This window comes from Dufourea novaeangliae, unplaced genomic scaffold (assembly GCF_001272555.1).
Source record: "Dufourea novaeangliae isolate 0120121106 unplaced genomic scaffold, ASM127255v1 scaffold139, whole genome shotgun sequence".
Lineage (NCBI taxonomy): Eukaryota > Metazoa > Arthropoda > Insecta > Hymenoptera > Halictidae > Dufourea > Dufourea novaeangliae.
In genome coordinates, this window is record NW_015374013.1 from 481,401 (window position 1) to 499,901 (window position 18,501).

The following is an 18,501-nucleotide window of genomic DNA, read 5'->3' on the forward strand; positions in this document are numbered from 1 at the left end:
ACTTGTATCGGTTCATTCCTATATGTATGGTTGAGAACTCATATTATAAGTGTCGACGAATCAAATTCGCTGGTGCCAGCTAGTCGAAGACAGTAGTCACGTGGTAAGCGTAGTTTGACCCCATTTATTATTACTATGTAGAATTAACTAAAAACGTTAGAATTTACGATTATTAATGCGCAATATGGATATAACGGGATTCCGCAGACAATACTATACCGTTGTAAAAATTGTGAGTCGCAATTTGCATTTTTTTCTTTGCATTGTCTCGGATGCTTTGTTTGTCATTGAATATCACTGCGTAAGAGAGAACTCTCACTTCGGCTGATGACTCAGATGTTGGTGTCCCGGCGAACCTTGGCCAGTTCTGATTTCCGATTGGTAGAATACAGTAAACTGGCACTATTTGATACGCATTGCTTTTAGAGAATTTAAGCGATAAACACAGAGATTCGTTGGAGCCGGAACGATAACGTTGCATTAACCAAGAATATTCGGTAGAAGAAACAGACGATAAGACCGCTTATCGAAGGTCCGGGTGGGTCCGGGTTTCAAAGTTTGGAGTGTGTATCAATTTGATTCCAGTCTGTTGGATAGGCTGTTCGTGTTCGAGCATGCAATCGCTGTTTTTGAGCGCAAGTAATTCTCACTGAACATCTGGAAACACGTAACGCGTATTATTTAGAGATATAGTATCGCGTGAAATAGTCATAATTTTGCCGGTTTCGCTGCATGTTTTCTTTTACTTTTGTGAGCCCACCTGCAATAGCAGAAGGCCAAATAATTACAGCTGTGTAGTACTACGTCATTATTCGATCGATTAATTCTGTCGAGTGCCGGCAATTGACGATCACTTCGTCTTGCTCTTGCTTTTGGACGATTCTGCGTCACCGATAAAGAAGTTATTTTACGTCGCTAATTCTACATACCGTTCCTTACTGTTTTAGCTAAACATTTAACGGGAAAACCTCTAGTAGAAATTACTACTCGTCTCCTTTCATCCATGGCACAAGCACTGCAAACTCATGGCGTCGTGCCGGACGTCATCGATAAAGCTCCAGAAAATGTATTGACGGTCACTTATCCGAATAATCTATCTGTGGAAATCGGTAAAGTTTTAACCCCTACTCAAGTCAAAGATCAACCTACAGTCATTTGGACTGCGGGTACGAACGAATATTACACACTTTGCATGACCGGTACGTATTTTTGTTTTCTCTATGGTTTAAGCCATTGCCTATGGGCACGGCAATCCGTAATTACTTTCACGAGCAGAACAGTTAAACAGTGAGACTATTGTCATAGATCCTGACGCGCCCAGCCGAAAAGATCCAAAGTTTCGCGAGTGGCATCACTGGTTGGTAGGGAACATTCCCGGCGCGGACATTTCCAAAGGAGAAGTTCTCTCCGAGTATATCGGTGCCGGTCCGCCAAAGGACACGGGACTTCACCGATACGTGTTTTTGCTGTACAAACAGCCTGGGAAAATTACGTTCGACGAAAACCGATTGACCAATCGAAGTGGGGACAATCGAGGATTATTCTCTATAAAAAAGTTCGCTGCAAAACACAAAATCGGCGATCCGATCGCGGGGAACATGTTCCAAGCGGAATTCGACGACTACGTTCCTCTTTTATACAAACAGTTGGGAGCATAAATTCGTCTCTGCTCGTGTATAGATTTTTGTAAATTTCGATTTTTCTATCAATGCATTATTAAAGTTTACGAAACGAGGAATGTTATTTTCATTTGACTCTAACTAATATTTTCTACTAATTTCGCCTAAAAAAAGAGACCAGTACATGATCGTTAAGACGATATACACACGGCTCTTCTAGACCCTTACTACGGCTTCCTTATAACTTATACAATATCTTTTACTAACCATACATACACATATGTATGTAACATTTTTGTAAGTTCACTGACTTCATCTTGTAGTGTGATATACACACGGATTGTAAGCGTAACTCATAATTTTCGATACCGTTCCAATAGTGGATGCGGTTCCAGAGTATTTCTAATAGGCGAGACGTATACATACGTATATATATATATATATATATATATATATATATATATATATATACACTCCTATTCTGACAAGGCTTGGAGACCAGTGCGATATACGAAAGGAAAGGTTGAGCGTAACATTGATTGGTGGGAGGTTGTACGTTGAATGTCAAACGGGGTGGGGGCAGGTACCGCACCATTTTTCGAGAAAAAGGCAATCCAACCGCAGTTCCGAGGTATTAGGTGTGTCGTAAAAGCCAGGAGAAGATGTATTCTGTGACGCTAGGTTCGTATACGACGTGAAGCAACGCCAGCCATAGTTACGTAGCTCGATTTTAAAGTAAACTCGCGTATTTTGTAGGAATTTTTATATGCGGCCTCCATTTTATCGTGGCTGGGGATGTTCGTTCCGAATTCGAGGCAGCAAAAATTGTACCGGACATAATAAGTGCGGCGCCTGACGAAAAAATTGAGGTACGTTATAGGAAACCGTTATACGTAGTGGCTGTCATGTGTGTTATTGTGTATACTTTAACGATGTATTCATCGGTGATACGAATTAGGTCAAGTATGGAACTAAATCGATAGACTTCGGAAACGAATTAACACCGACCGAAACTCAAGAGATCCCCGAAATCCACTACAAACATGAAGGGGGAGTTCTCTACACACTTGTAATGACAGGTATACGAAGGGTATCGCCATGTTAATTTCACCTTGCCTCGAGGCTTCTCGAGCCTCGCGGTAACTTTCACCGTGGCCGATATAACGATTCGATTCGAGAAAACAGGTTTTTTCGTTGCATCGCCATCTTCGTTACCGGTTGATCGAAAGGCCCGTCGTTGTTGATACGTTCCGTTTGCTCGCAGATCCAGACGTACCGCTGAGAAGAGGGTACAATCGAGAGTTTCGACATTGGCTTGTCGGAAATATACCGGAGGAGAACGTCGCGAAAGGAGAGGTGCTCGCCGAGTATGTGGGCCCGGCACCGCCCAAAGATTCCGGGAAACATAGATACGTTTTTCTTGTTTACAGACAAAATCAAGGGTCTATCACGTTCGACGAGAGACGATTGAGTAACAGGTAAAAAGTTTCACAGTTTATCGAATGCGGTATAATTAACGGGATCTCTCTGTACAAATTCCAGGGACGGTCAACGACGAACGCGATTTTCTATAAAGAAATTTGCAGAGAAATACAATCTAGAGGGTCCGATAGCGGGTAACTTTATGAAGGTGGAGTACGACGAGAATGTGCCCAAATACTCGAAGCTTTTAGGATTTTAATATCGCACTTTCGCTTCCGGAACATCGTCCCGATTTAATCGAATTTTAATACAGGTGGTGGTACGAAAAATCACTCTGACACGGTATCCGGGAGTAATATAAATTTAACTGTGATCCGTGTTACAAGAGATATTTATAATAAAGTTTAAACGGTGAACGGATTACGAGAAAATCGGTCGATTCGTTTATTTTCGTTGGTGTCGTTATAAATATAAAATGTACCCTATGTAGAATACCGCGACTCGTGGATGGCTACAGTTTACGAATCGTTTCTCGGTTCGACGCCTCTCGAATCCAGAATATTGTCCCAGAAACATTCTAGTGGTCTGCCACGCACGTTATTTCGAGACAGAGAGCGAGAGTGATCGCGAGGAACTTGTTCGAGAAGTGTCGTTCGTTCGTAAACGAAACGGAAACGTCGTGTCGAAACACGACGAGACGCGACACGAGGCGGACGTGTTACAAATCGAAAGAATTTTCTCCGGAATTCGAGGCACGCCACTGACTGAAACAACGATTCGATCGCGATTCGATATCAAGGTAAAGCGAGGTCCGGATAAACTGTAATGTTCCAACAGAGTCGATGGTCTCGTACGTCGCCCCATCCGCCGTTGCCTTTCCTGAGCTTCGATTTTTTTGCAGTACCAGCTACTGTGAGCGTCAGTTGAGTAGGAAACAGATGCGGCTGGGCGGTCTTTAGTACATTCTGAACCTTTGCGACCGTGGATGTCGATTCGCAGTTGGTCTTTTTGTGGTGAACACCGCTGAAATGGGGAAATTCGTGCGAGAAAGTGGCAGTGGGAAAGTTAGATAAGATAGGTAGATGATAAAGAAGAGAACTGTTTGCTTCTACTTACCATTCACCGATGTGAAATACTCTGGGTGCTCTCATCATCATCGTGATTAGGCCGGATTCGATTCGCGGCACGACACCGGCGCCTTTGCTAGGCGGTAGACATGATTGCGCTATATGCTGAAGGCTCCAGTCCCAATTGTAATCGTCGTACGAACAAAATTCCGCGGTACACTTTCGAAGTTTGTTCCAAGTTACACGGTTGAACGCCATTCCCATGTTGTGTTTGCTCGATATCCAAGGGATAACCTCGGCCTGTTGGAAGCGATGGGGATGGTTTACATCGAGTGGAAAGATCGTCGGGAATGAGATCACGGGGACAGAACGGAATATCATGGGATGATCGGCGCGCGAACACGTGCCCGGTTCTCGAATGAATATATTTCGAAAAGATCGTTTACTGCACGAGGAATGTATGGTGACGAGTCTCGTGAAACAAGACAAGTACAGGACGGGGGATGGGAGAAAATGAGACGAGACGAAACGAGACGAAACGGAACTAGTAAAGTGGAATCGAAATGAGGGAACACGTGAGAGGACGGTTCCACGGATGTTTCGAAACGAAAGATCGGCTATATAATTCTCGAATTGGAATCGTCGAAAGATATCGGGAACCTTTTGATAATGATTGTAGAGACCGGGTAGGAGCTGGAAAGCCCATGCGGGAACATGTTGCGCCGTGAGCGCGTTCCGACCGGTAGACGACACGGCCCCGGTAGCGCCGCTACCGTTTCCGCTTGCTGTGGAGTTTCCGGTTGTACTCGTGCCGGTGGCGACGCCGTTGCTCGGAAATCCCCCTGTTCCACCGACGACCTCGACTTTTGCCGACGACTGTTGTTGCCCCGTCGCAGTTTGCCGCCTTTTTAATCCACGCAGAAGCTCCTTTTGCAGGGCGCTGTTGACGCCAAGGAACTAATGGACGGGCCCCCGTGCGTGAAACATCGACACACAGATATTCACACTGATTGCGAGATGGAGCTAGTTGTTCGTTACAGGCGGTACGCACCTGGCTTCGAGAAATTAACACGCGGCACGATCGGTGTGCCCTTCCAAAATCGAGAAAGTTTCGCATGTGCCATCCGATGCAAACCGTCGCATCTTCGATATCCCCGTTTATTCAACGTCGAATTACCAATCAGCCGCAGCTCTAGTTTTTCTACTACCACTATTATCACCACTATCGCTACTGACAATAACGCCCCCTGAAATGATATCCCTTAATTCTTTGTTGCTTTCGTCTCTCTCTTTTTCCCTTTTACGAACTTCAGAGAAAAAGACTGACGCTACTGGGAGAGCAGAAATGCGAACGAGATAGATAGAATAGATAGGATTGATAGATAGATTGATAGATACGTAAATAGATGGATTGATAGATGGATAGGTACATTGGGGGACAAAAGTATTGTGCACCTTTTAAACGGGACAACTTTAAAATTCCTCCAAACGAATAGAGGTCTTTTGTGAAGTGAGGGAGACTAGGTTAGTAAATGACGTGTAAAAAGAAATTGAAAAAGTTGCAATAGGCGGAATCACGATAAAAATAGTAAAGGTCGTTCTTTGCAACTTTTTAATTTGAGGTTATAATGAAACTTTTTCAAATCTTTTTGTATACATCGTTTAGTAAACTAATGTTCCTAGACTTCACAAAAGACCTCAAGTCACTCGGACCAATTTGAAAAAAGTGGTTCCGTTTTAAAGGGTGTACGAATACTTTGTTTTGTCCCCCACTGTATATACATATAGACAGATAGGGAGAGAGAGAGAGATACTTTGTGTACGAATACTTTGTTTTGTCCCCCACTGTATATACATATAGACAGATAGGGAGAGAGAGAGAGAGAGAGAAAAAAAAAGGAGAAAGAGAGACAGCAAATAGCCACCACGGTTAGCACGGATGGCGGGAAACTACTCGAAGCAACTAAAGCTCCGGATCGACTGAATCGAAACATGGGGTGGATGAAATTTCCCGGCGAACCAGCATCGAAAAGTATCGGCACGGAGATCGCTCGCGGCGCTCGGATCGTTCTAACAACGCTATCGACGAGAGGGGAAGAACGGACGTGTTTGAATATCGCGAATCGGTCGGAAATTCGGGATTCTCACCTTTCGACTGATGTCGGCGAAATAATTGTACGTCTTCAGATAAGTGCCTAAAGACAGAACGTTGCATCTCTCGCAGCTATGCTTGCAGGTGCGTTCCATCAGTCTGAGAACATGCAAGAAGTCCTCGGCGACGTAATGGTCCTCCTCGAGAAATAGAACCATGCCGGTGTGATTTCTCGTCACGAAAAGCTGATCGAACACACGATTGGCCTTCCACCACCAGTGGTGCTTCGTCTGCGTGAACTTGGATTCTCGGTAGTGCCCATAGAGATCCGGATGTTTGGCGTTCACGCAGCCAAGATTCAAAGCCCTGCGCGAACAATTCCCAAAAGAGCGAACTGTCGTCGACAAATTGGCAGGGTTATAAGCGAATATCGTCACAGCGAACAGCCGACACGCGGTTACTCACTGTTCCTTGCGAATATTCCGGGGACAATCGTTGGGATCCTCGCCGGGAAACGTGCGTGGATGGGTCTGTATGCTGTGTGGGTAAAATATTTGCATCACCCGGCAAAAGTCGACGCTTTGGACGAGATAATTTATGTCCGGGTGCCAGACATCGTGACTAAAGACGAGTAGGGTTTGCTCGATCCCTTTGGCCTGGGCCAAAGACACGATTAGATGTCTGAGATAGGTGAGACGGGTGTGCACTTGGACCACAATCACGGGGGCGTCGGGGGCCAACGGACCGAAGGCTTCCTCGTTGTACACCCTTTGCGCGGCATTCGCCTTTTCGATATTGCGCCGAATTTCCGCTATCTCGAACTCGGTTAACGTCTCCGAGCTCGAGTTGCTCGACGTGGATGACCCATTCCGACGATCCTTGAGAAACCTGCGAGAAACGAACGAAATCGGTTTGCTTGTTACTTCGTCGAATCAGCTCTTCTATTCTATCCTACGTTACTCTACTCCAGGGTTTCCCAAACCTTTTTCTGCAATGGAACACTTCGCAAACCCGGAAATTTTAACGGAACACTTAGCTTATTTTATAGGTTGGGTAATTCCTACTAGTAAAAAATTAAAAAAAAAAAATGTTATTCAAACATTATTTATTTAGTAATTATTTTGAAATATAAAACTATAATATAATATACATATAAAAATATGAATAAATAATTACTTTGATGATAATACCTTTCGAAATTGTCGCGGAACACAGTTTCGGAAACCCTGCTCTACTCTATTCTACCCTATTCCAATCTATTCGACCAATGCTGTACATGTCATGCATTGGACCACTCTACTCTGATCCGTGCGCTACCGAACCGTCATGTCCAAATGTTCATCCATTCGTTTAGATCGATCTCAAATAGGATCCCTTTACCTGTGCAACTCTTGCGGCACAAGGGCGAACAGCGTTTCGTTCGGGGAGGACTGCCCGGTGGAATCTCGACCGGTCAGGCTGATCACATGAAGCTGAAGCCAAAGAAACGACGCCAGGAAAAAGACAATGAGCGTTCTCAGAAAGGTTCCACGGATCGATCTTGTTCCTCCCAGTACCGTTCCTCCTGTAAACGTTCACGATGCAATTTCGCGAACGAGCTACTAGGGACTTTTACCGAAACGTGAATATACCGGTATTTATTTTGATTTTCGGTAATATATTGGTTTCGGTATAGGTTTGATGGCGTAATACCGGTAACAAAATCAGACCGGTTTAAGTGCCTGCGAGCAACGTCGACAACCCGTCGCGTTCCCGTGTCTCGTAATTTATTTGGCAAAGTCCAAAGACCAGTCGTGATCAATCGCGAGAATACGTGATTTCGTGTTCGTGATTTTAGCGAAAGGAAGGAAACCGGTAACGAACGATATCGTTTCTTCACTCACCTCTCATCCTGACATTCCTAAACGGTCGCTCTGAAACAAGTTTGACGGTACGTTAAATCGTTGCCTCTCGTTTCCCAGGAGTTTGTTCGCCGGAAAGCTATCGTTTATGTGAACGCGTAGCCGAGGACACTGTTCTTCGTGAACCTTTTTGGCGGCCATCCTTGGACGTTCGCGGTTCCGCGTGGCTCGCCGGGATGGCGAAATCCTATCTTACCTCGAGTCGGAGAACAGACGCGACGGATACTTTTTCATGTCGACGAGATCTGCAAGGAAACATCGATGGTTAAATGGTTCTTAGGGGGAGACACGAGGAACGGATCGGAACGGAGGTTCCCGCGCTTTTCCGTGTCCGGCGGAACATTTCCGTTTCGTCAGCTACGAGATGGAATCCAACGATCCAATCCGGTTCCTCGAATTTTTTTGTTTTCTTACGTCGCTCGTGTCCCTTGGACCACGTCGACCCGCTGTTAAAACGTATTTTTAGAACGGCACGCGAACTCGCGGTTAGTCGGAACGGAGAAGCGACGGAGATCGTGAAGAGGCAACGGTTAGTCGCGGTGTCGTCGAACCGATGCGACACGGAACCGAAATCTAGTTTATCAGGAAATTCCGTTCGTCGACCAGAATGATTCGGGAATCGAAATCTTGGAACTGAAAATTCAGGAAAATAACGAATCCGGAAAAAAACAACCAGGAGAAAAATAGTTCGATTTCGAAACACGGGATAGCAGTAAACGACACTGAGCAACTCGTCAGTTCACGGCTGACGTGCGAGCGAACGATGCGATGAAAGGAACAACGGTGAAGCTGACGACGTGGAACGCCGAATTAGGGGGGGGGGGGGAGAAGTAGAGGCGAAAAGAAGCAACGTCGTCGAGACCCTCTTGGTCACGGGATCGCGACTAGTGTTCCGTAGACGAGCATCGAGTGGCTCGATATAGGTACCATTTTGCTTCGTTCCTTTGCGATCTAGGTCAGCTGACTTGGCTGGTTGACGCGAAACAATGCGGATATCCGCGAGAACGAGAGCCAACCGCGATATCCTCGTTGCGCGGGGCAAGGAAACATGGGAAGGGAAGAGAGGAGGGAAGCCGGAATGTGCTACTTGAACGGAAGGAGCTTGAACCACGATAAAACTCTTTAACCTTCTCGTTTTTCTCCTTCTCCACGGTTCTCCGAATTTCGGCTATGTCCCGTCGCGTTGCAGTGCACGAGTGTTCTCCCTTCCTTCCTCTTTTTCGGCCGTCCTCCCGTTCCGCGATTCGATGCGTCTTTATCGGAATTTCAAAACAGAACTGGTCATTGCACAGCCTCCCCCCCCACCCTATCGTCGTTTCGCTGGTTATTCGGGTATCCTTCGGTCTATAGTCGTTGTCAAAAGAGCAACCGTGGAATGTCTCAGTGAATATTTCTCGGCGGCTGATCGAAGCGAACGCGTTGCATCGTTCCAGATACGTCCAGACGCGCACGAACCACCGCGTACCGCGCGTCACGTATCGTGTGACGGCTAACCCGCTTGTGGCGCGATTGCAAACGCGACTGGAAGCGTGTTAGTCACGCGTTCATTTTCAAGGTAAATCGGAAAAGTCAATCGTATCGCGGTCTCGCGTTTCCACACAGATTTCTACCGCAGACGGATAACGATACCGAACGAACTGGAGGTGGGCGTATAGAGAAACAGAAACAAAGAAATGAGAAATAGGGAGGGGAGAGGGGGGGTGTAACGATAGGTTAGTTATAGGGTTAGGAAACGAGGATCAGGATTAAATAGAGATTACAGCGTAGAAAAAGGCAGAGGCGAGGAATGAATCGAAGGAAAAGAAATGTCTGTGTATGTATGTTGACACGAGAAAGGAAGAGGGAGGAGAAGAACGCGATGTGGAACAGACGAGAACCATGGAATATCGATCCGTAGGTCTGGTCCGGGACACGAGTCAGAGAACGGGGCATGGACGAGGGCAGAGACATACGTTGAAAGTCGGGATGAAATCACGAGACGTCGATACAGAGCGACGAATGGGTTTACTTACGCGGCTTCACCATCGGGATGTTTCGATGTAATCAGGCGAATCCGCGGTCCCGAAACGTCTTCGTCTCGACTGATCACCTATCGGCGAGCACATCGAAATCGATCACAAGAAACACGGGGCGGGTGTAACATCGTGTCATTGCTGCCGTCTGTAAGATTTTCTGCCGTTTTTATCGCGTTGCTCGTGACACGAACGATTTGCCGACGAAACTGCGGTCGTCCGTTCTTAAAATCGTATCGAACACGACAACGACTCCGCCCACCTTCCGCTGGCTCTTGTGTCCATACGCGCGACGTACCACCACCGTGTACACCCCACGTTGCAAGCTGCACGTTGCCACCCTCTTCGCTGCACGATGCACGTTGCACGGGCACACCCCACGCCGACCCCTTCAGGGGGTGGGATTTCCATCGAGACGATCGATCCCCTTGTCCCGCCATCCCGCGGAACTTTTCGTCGTTGCTCGCCGTTTGCGTTACGTTGCGTCCCCCGTTTCGCCAACACTCCGTCATTGCTCGGTTCGCGACGTCGATAACCGTCGTTTCTCGACTGATAATACCCGTTTACTAGTCCCGCTGCTGTACCTTGTCCAGGCCATGTCGCGAACGAATCTATGTCGTATTTCCTCGAATGCGATCCAGTAGATGGGACGACGTGCGTACAAGACTCGAGTCGTTTTTTCATTTAACCATTTCTACGGGGATCCAACATTTCAGCCAGAAAAATTATTTGCACATTCCTCACAGCCAAGGACTTGCACATCTGAAGTGATGGGCTTAATGTTAACTATGAATATATGCACATACTCTGCGTAAGCGGGTGTGTATGATTGATTAAGTTTGTATAACGGCGAGCAAACTCGGCTTCCACTAGGAGTACATACGGGACTAGCCTACTATGTTCCAAGGCAGTAGGGGGTGGATACGGGTTCACGAGCCGTCGCTTTCCTTCCTCCATTTAACACAAAGTACCGGACTTTTGTTAAGACGACTTGACCAAGTTATTTCGTATTAATAGTGTCAGTCCCAATTCGCCAGTTGCACGAGCAACATTCGACCGAGCTAGAGAGTTGTATAAGCAACAGCGATAAAGGATCACGTTTCAAACGTATACTGACGCAAGCCATTTCACTACCGTTCATTGTCCCGTAATCCACATGCAGTAACAACAGATTGAATCCGGTAGAGGACTACTGCAAAGTATTACACACGTCTATCGTATGCCACCGGTAATCAAAATTTCGGCAACAAACTTATGAAACCTTTATGAAGCTTTGAAGACGGTATTTGTCTTGACAAAGCATTCGACGTGTAGCTTAAAGAACGTCGATTAATTCCCTGTCATTGGCAATAACAATAAACGACCAGAACACTGTTACAATCGCATTTATTTTCAACGGTTGACACTGTATCTCGTCAAGTGTACCCCGTTTAGTTTACTTTCGACAGCTCTTACACCGTTATACGGATAGCTTTCGTTTAGATAAAGCACTCAATTTGTAGCTGAAAGTACCTAGATTAATCCGCTGTTATTGATAATAACAATAAACGACCAGAACACTGTTAAAATCGCATTTTATCGTGGAGTACCACTATTTTTTTGACCGGTGGCGCCACCATCTCGCTAATAAAGAAAATCTACTAACCACCGTCCAGTAACTACCAAATCTACTAACCACCATCTCGCAAATAAAGAAAATCTACTAACCACCGTCCAGTAATTACGAAATCTACTAACCACCGTCCAGTAACTACGAAATCTACTAACCACCATCTCGCAAATAAAGAAAATCTACTAACCACCGTCCAGTAACTACCAAATCTACTAACCACCATCTCGCAAAATAAGGAAAATCTACTAACCACTAACACTAACAGACAGTAACTACTGGACGGTGGTTAGTAGATTTTCTTTATTTGCGAGATGGTGGTTAGTAGATGTGGTAGTTACTGCACGGTGGTTAGTAGATTTTCTTTATTTGCGAGATGGTGGTTAGTAGATTTGGTAGTTCCTGGATGGTGGTTAGTAGATTTTCTTTATTTGCGAGATGGCGGTTAGTAGATTTGGTAGTTACTGGACGGTGGTTAGTAGACTTTCTTTATTTGCGAGATGGTGGTTAGTAGATTTAGTAGTTACTGGACGGTGGTTAGTAGATTTTCTTTATTTGCGTGATGGTGGTTAGTAGATTTCGTAGTTACTGGACGGTGGTTAGTAGATTTTCTTTATTTGCGAGATGGTGGCGCCACCGGTCGAAAAAATAGTGGTATTCCGCGATTAAATGAGATTTTAACAGCGTTCTGGTTGTTTCTTGTTATTATCAATATCAGTGGATTAATCTACGTACTGTCAGCTACAAATTGAGTGCTTTATCTAAACGAAAGCTGTCCGTATAACGGTGTAACAGCTGTCTAAAGTGAACTAAGCGGGGTACGCATGACGAGATAGAGTGTCAACCGTTGCAAACAAAGTGCGATTTTAACAGTGTTCCGGTCGTTTATTGTTATTGCCACTGACAGGAGATTAATCTACGTTCTTTCAGCTACAAGCTGAGTGCTTGGCCAAGACGAATCAGCCGTTATAGGGTACTAATCTACATTCTTTAAACTTCGAATGTAATGCATGACGAAGAAAAGTGTTGCCTGTTTAGTGGTTATATAATTGCAACAGTTTTCGATCGGATTTACACTGCTAAACGAGCATCAGTTTTCCTCGTCATGGATTACATTCGAAGTTTAAAGAACGTAGATTACTATTGTCTAACGGCTGGAAACCAGTAATCGCAAGAACATTGTTAAAATCGCATTTGTTTGCTACGGTTGACAGTGTATCTCGCCATGCGTACCCCGTTTAGTTCACTTTAAATAGCTCTTCCAACGTTTTATGGACACGTTACGTCTTGATCTAGCATTGATTTTGAAGCTAAAAGAACGTAGATTAATCCACTGTCATTGAAAATAATAATAAACGACCAGAACACTGTGAAAATCGCATTTAATTGCGGAATAACACTATATTTTCAACCTGTGGCGCCATCCGTGGCGAATCGCTGAAACTACTAGCCATATAATTGGTTAGCAGTTTCACCGATTTGCCACGGATGGCGCCACCGTTCAAAAAAATAGTGGTACTCCGCGTTTAAATGCGATTTTAACAGTGTTCTGGCCGTTTATTGTTATTATCAATAAGAGTGGATTAATCTACGTACTTTCAGCTACAAATTGAATGCTTCAGCTAAACGAAAGCTATCCGTATAACGGTGTAAGAGCTATGCAAAGTGAACTAACCGGGGTACGCATGACGAGATACAGTGTCAACAGTTGCAAATAAAGTGCGATTTTAACAGTGTTATGGTCGTTTATTGTTATTATCAATAACAGTGGATTAATCTACGTACTTTCAGCTACAAATTGAGTGCTTCAGCTAAACGAAAGGTATCCGTATAACGGTGTAAGAGCTGTTCAAAGTGAACTAACCGGGGTACGCATGACGAGATACAGTCTCAACCGTTGCAAATAAATGTGATTTTAACAATGTTCTTCCGTGAATACATTGCATAATAATGGCACCAACAATGGCAGTTTCTGGAGATACTATTATAGTCCAAGTACTTTTGTAGAAATCTATTGAAACAGACCACTATAGTTAGTACATAATTGTACAATGTTTATGTACTTATATTTAAGCCGATTCGATCGAATGAAGCTTATGATAACTGACGTATGTTTATTGGAATAAACAAATATATAAAGTATAATGATGTAAAAGTTTGAAAGACAATACGACGCGCTACGGTACAATACGTTTATCCAATTCAATTGCTCGCTCGCGATCACTCGCGATAATCGTCCTGCTAATGCCTCCACTATAGCCGTAGGAGAATCCCCCACCATCAGCTCTATTAGAAAGAGAGGAAAGTTACTCCAGTTACTGCCCTCTTTCTCTAGTGCTGACTTTATCCCTACCATAAGACCCTGCAGTCTATTATATATGTCTATGGTTTATGGTCTATCCTGTGTATACTTCGTCTCTGATTAAGGTAAGCGAAGTTGCCGGTATCAGACATAAATAATTCTTATTTTTATACTCACTACTGGAAATTAAATGAAATCGTGAAAGGAACCGACCCGTGAATCTGCAAATAGTACCCAAAAGATGTTACGGTTTCCACATGGTTCTGAATTGAAATAACTGTTGTATGTATCCAGTTGTATCGGACTGACATTTTGCTTCTGGCAAGGCAGTTGCGACAGCAGCGCCCAGCTACATTCGCGCTTGTTCCTAATGTTTGGCAGCGACGGAATTTACCGCTACTACGCTGTGGGACAGAAAGCAAACAGCCGGCTGCGCGAGTGTGTACGCATGTTGCTCTGCGACGACGACGTTGTTACCGTTGATGTCGCGAACGCGTATTCCTGTTGAGTCGGTTACGTAAAAATCCCTATCCAATTTGAAAGCTTCTCTACTGTTCCATCAGTTCAAGCATCGAGAAACTTGTATGGGTGTCGAGCGTCGTTTCGATCACGACTTCGGTGGAATAACTAAGTGGCTCATTATATTGCGTTTTGAGTGGTGTGTGTTCACGACGTGTCTCTTGTTACAGTGCATACTGGTTCGTTGTGGCTCTTGTGCTTCTTGTTGTCGCGTTATCGTTGTCGGAATAGAGCGGAATGTCGTGACTGGCCAGCGGAGTAACCAGAAATAGAGGGTAGGGCGGGAGAGGGAGAGAGCGTCATAGAGAAAGAGAGAGAGTACGCTATCAAATATATCGATATAGGTAAAAGCGGAAGCAATGTACAAATAAACTTACTCGTTGTTCCGTAATTAATCGGTCCGGGCGGGGGCTTGGTCGCGTTCACGCGGGGGCTAAAAGAGAAAGGGCGTGGAAAGATTAATACGAGAATTAACGTAGAGGCAGGGCAAGTCGTGCGTAAACGTACGCTAACACCATGGGTAAGACGCCAAAGAAGGCGGCCCCTGGGGGCGATGAGAGGAATTTGTACAATCGGAGGCGACTCAAGGCAACGACCGCAGCGTCGAAAACTTCTGAAACGAACTTACACGAGAGACAACGCGAATCCGAGAGTCCGAACAGGTTTGTAAAGACTAAATAAAAGGTCAACGAAACAGCTAAATAGCTAATTCACAGTTTATAGTTCCTTCGATCAGTCGTGTTCGTTTCTTTTTCTTTTTGTACGAATTCTTCCGTTTCGGGTTCGCCTGCGAACAGATGCGTTGCCGCCTGAATGGAATTATCGTTCTTCTCGATCACTTATGCGATCTCGTCTTTTTCTCCGAAATGCCAGAGGATAAAGGGGGGCAAGTGTCATTTAATTTCGGTGACAGATAACCGCCGACATTCACGGATCTTGTGGGTAGTTCGAAAACCTTCGTACTCTGCTGGCGTTTCTTTAAAGTCGTGCAATTCGATTATGTGACTGATGCCGGCGACGAAGCTTTTTGTAGAGCAAATCTATGGAACGAGTGAGATACCTTGAAATAGCGTCTAAATCAAAAGTAATCTACAGGGTGAAACTTTGGTTCGATTTTTTCGCCAAGATTTTTTTTTGTAAATTAGTATGTACCTCTCATCACCTCCGGTATAGTCCTCGCGGAGATATAGTGTAATCTTAAAATGAGTCAACCGGGTAAAGTATTTAAACATATTTCGGATATCGGGATGTGCGAGTTGATAGTAATATGGGGAGATAGTGGTTTGAAACCTCGTTCATGGCCGTACGAATAACGGCACATTAATATATGATACAGTGTATTGAAACTACAATTTCAAATATTCTAAATAGTAATAAATACTTGCAGTTTTTTAATTACAAATAAAACAACAGAATGCAGGAGACAGGCCGGAGTGCCGTTGCTCGATGTGTTAATTTACGATCAAGCTATATCTCCGTGAGGATTATACTTCTTACTCGGTGGAAATTAGCTGTATATACGCACGTGATTCGTTTCAACGGTTTTCAGTGTCAATATGTTCATGTTCCAGGTCTAAGTTGACTGATGTACAAAAAAGCAAATCGCCTGGACAAAGGAAAAATTTTAAGGTGAGTTCAGGGTCTCTCCCTATAATTACCACAAACATTTCTGTCTGTGTTCTGTGGCAATATTGAAACAACTACTTGAATTATTATCCTTTAGAGTTACACAAGGTAACGTGTTTATTACAGAGTAAACCTGGTGTGTCAAACAGTAGAAGAAAATTTGATTCCATACGTCCTATGAAGCGGGTTGGCAGGCCACTGGGTAGCACCAAGAAGAAGTTAGCTGCTGCGAATAAAAACACAGAAACAAAGCAAAGAAACATGCAGCCCGAATCGGAGGAGGCAGAAGTTACACTGGAAGAGACTGTACAGAACAAAACTGTCAATGAAAATGCTTGCCAGAATACCCAGGACATTGCGGAGAAGTGTATCGATCATGCTCCTTCTGGACCTGCTGAGATCTCTGGGGAAGAGGAGCATCCGAACAAACAGTTGATCGTGGAGGAGGAACAGCAATCTGAGAAAGATGAGAAAATAAACAAATCCATAGAAACGAAGGAGTCGGAAGAGGAATACGAGGAAAACGATTTAACGTTGAGCCTTGATAACGAGTATAGTCCCAAGAGAAGCCAAGAAGGAAAGTCAAGCCATAAGGATTCGAAGGACAAAGGGATCGCAGAGAGTCCGTCAGCTCGAGTGGAATCGGAGAGCAGCAGCATGAATGAGAAGGAGGATGTTCAGAGTGAGTCGCACACCGAAATGTGTAGCAGCTCGGTGAACGTTCAGGAATCCGTCGCGTCGGAATTATCCGAAGCGGGTGAGACCGTGTCCGAGAACGATGCTCAGAAAGAGAAAGAGGCAAAGAAAGAGAAAGAGGCAAAGAAAGAGAAAGAGGCAAAAAAAGAGAAAGAGACAAAGAAAGAGACAGACAAAGAAATAGAGAACGAGAAAATGGAAGAGAAGACCGAGGAATTGACGGAGGATAAAGATGTGTCGTTTGTCTCGTACGATCCCTCAATAATGTTGAGGGACGTGCAAATCAAGCTGAACGATTGCATGAAGGATAACTCGAAATTATCCGAGACGTGCTGCATGGAATCGGAGACGTTGTTACGGCCGTCGCATGACGGGTCTTTCGGGAAGACTCTGAGAAACATTTCGGGCAGGCGTTCTTTGAATAGAATGCGTCACGTGACGCTGCGCGAGCATAGATATTCGCCGAACAATTCGATGTTCGTCAACACGTCGAGCGTGTCTCTGTTGCCGTCGGACGAGACCGAAGATTTTAAGATATTGCGCTACAGCACTGGCTTATCCGACACTGTTTCCACTAGCAACGGCAGTCCAAGCGATAAAAAACGGAAGCACGAGACCGAGGAGTGGAATTTTTCATTGAAGAAGCAAAAGACCACTGAATCCGAGAACAGTTTGCTCAACACATCGATCAGCATTTTGAAAGGACTCCGCAGGCCTATACAAGTCTCTACTCCTGTGTCGGAGTTGAAATTTCAGAGCAACAAACTGGATCTCACGGACGACGAGATCAATAAATCTGTAAACGACGCAGCTGGCAAGAAATGGTGTACAATCATGTAAATTACCGCAGAGTTTTATATATACGCGGCATCATGCAGTTTTTTTTTCTTCACGCGAAGTCACAGCGGTATTCGTGCCATAAGCCAGATTCTCGGTACAAGCGTTGTAACAATAATGTTCACTGAAAAACTGTCGAATAATTCGGTCGATTTAGCGCGGAAGTATGGTTGTTCGTTCACTCATTGATCGTACTAACCTCGGGCCCTTTGTACGTTGTTTTTTCGTTAATAGTTTCGTTTCGAAGAACGCGTTTGCCAAACACCGTACAACACACTGTACTCTCGTGAGCAAACTCGGCTTCCGCTAGGAGAAAAAGTCACTTAGAAGAAAGGTTTTCTAGCACTTCGTAAATTTATTTCAAGGACTGAAATAAATGTTAAAAAAAAAAAAAAGAAATAAATACCAAGCGGTCTGTGACCATTTTTCTACGCCACTTTTTCCCCTAGCGAAAGTCGAGTGTGCTCGCGATGGTACACTGCAATTTCTCGCGACAAGGTCTCGTTTGTAAAACGACATTGGCGCGTATTAACGATTTCAGTTTTAAACCGTGACCGTACATTACTCTTGTACAACGTGTCTTACACGTACTTACCGTTACACTAAAGAGCATCTTTTTATTACCGAGCGACCGAATGTAATTTATGGGGAAAGCGTGTAACGGTAAAAATCTCTTCCCTTTGTCGACGTCCAACGTTTCTTTCATCGAGCTGTGTAGAGGAGTTTACACTTTTGAAGTATTTAATCGTTCGATCGATAGATTATATTTTTCATATATATATACTTTCCTCGAGATGGA

The 18,501-nt window shown here is 44.6% G+C and overlaps 4 protein-coding genes across 11 annotated transcripts; 3 read left to right on the forward strand and 1 right to left on the reverse strand.

The window, feature by feature from the left end:
* The first annotated feature begins 29 nt into the window (after positions 1-29).
* Positions 30-1,730, forward strand: LOC107188645 (protein D2-like). 2 transcript variants are annotated; one of them, XM_015576970.1, is made up of 3 exons: positions 30-103; positions 948-1,199; positions 1,306-1,730. In XM_015576970.1, exons 2-3 carry the CDS (start codon positions 1,004-1,006, stop codon positions 1,656-1,658), a joined length of 549 nt encoding a protein of 182 aa, XP_015432456.1. In that variant the 5' UTR covers positions 30-103; positions 948-1,003; the 3' UTR covers positions 1,659-1,730. The 2 variants fall into 2 exon arrangements, with proteins under 2 accessions (XP_015432456.1, XP_015432455.1); XM_015576969.1 differs by lacking the exon at positions 30-103 and adding an exon at positions 453-639.
* Positions 1,731-2,154: 424 nt separating this feature from the next.
* Positions 2,155-3,724, forward strand: LOC107188641 (protein D2-like). The gene is made up of 5 exons (XM_015576962.1): positions 2,155-2,300; positions 2,376-2,488; positions 2,578-2,698; positions 2,884-3,097; positions 3,162-3,724. Exons 1-5 carry the CDS (start codon positions 2,282-2,284, stop codon positions 3,298-3,300), a joined length of 606 nt encoding a protein of 201 aa, XP_015432448.1. The 5' UTR covers positions 2,155-2,281; the 3' UTR covers positions 3,301-3,724.
* LOC107188640 (alpha-1,6-mannosyl-glycoprotein 2-beta-N-acetylglucosaminyltransferase) lies at positions 3,462-8,328 on the reverse strand. Of its 3 annotated transcripts, XM_015576959.1 has the most exons (7): positions 8,084-8,328; positions 7,581-7,764; positions 6,666-7,088; positions 6,257-6,566; positions 4,769-5,065; positions 4,158-4,408; positions 3,462-4,064 (listed from the first exon to the last, which is right to left on the reverse strand). In XM_015576959.1, exons 1-7 carry the CDS (start codon positions 8,088-8,090, stop codon positions 3,836-3,838), a joined length of 1,701 nt encoding a protein of 566 aa, XP_015432445.1. In that variant the 5' UTR covers positions 8,091-8,328; the 3' UTR covers positions 3,462-3,835. The 3 variants fall into 3 exon arrangements, with proteins under 3 accessions (XP_015432445.1, XP_015432446.1, XP_015432447.1); XM_015576960.1 differs by lacking the exon at positions 4,769-5,065; XM_015576961.1 differs by lacking the exon at positions 3,462-4,064 and having other exon boundaries at positions 4,165-4,408; positions 4,792-5,065.
* Positions 8,329-13,914: 5,586 nt separating this feature from the next.
* Positions 13,915-18,097, forward strand: LOC107188651 (splicing regulatory glutamine/lysine-rich protein 1-like). Of its 5 annotated transcripts, none has more exons than XM_015576981.1 (3): positions 13,915-14,149; positions 16,115-16,172; positions 16,296-18,097. In XM_015576981.1, exon 3 carries the CDS (start codon positions 16,347-16,349, stop codon positions 17,703-17,705), a length of 1,359 nt encoding a protein of 452 aa, XP_015432467.1. In that variant the 5' UTR covers positions 13,915-14,149; positions 16,115-16,172; positions 16,296-16,346; the 3' UTR covers positions 17,706-18,097. The 5 variants fall into 5 exon arrangements, with proteins under 5 accessions (XP_015432467.1, XP_015432463.1, XP_015432462.1 ...); XM_015576977.1 differs by lacking the exon at positions 13,915-14,149 and adding an exon at positions 14,415-14,682; XM_015576976.1 differs by lacking the exon at positions 13,915-14,149 and adding an exon at positions 14,600-15,205.
* The last annotated feature ends 404 nt before the right edge of the window (positions 18,098-18,501 follow it).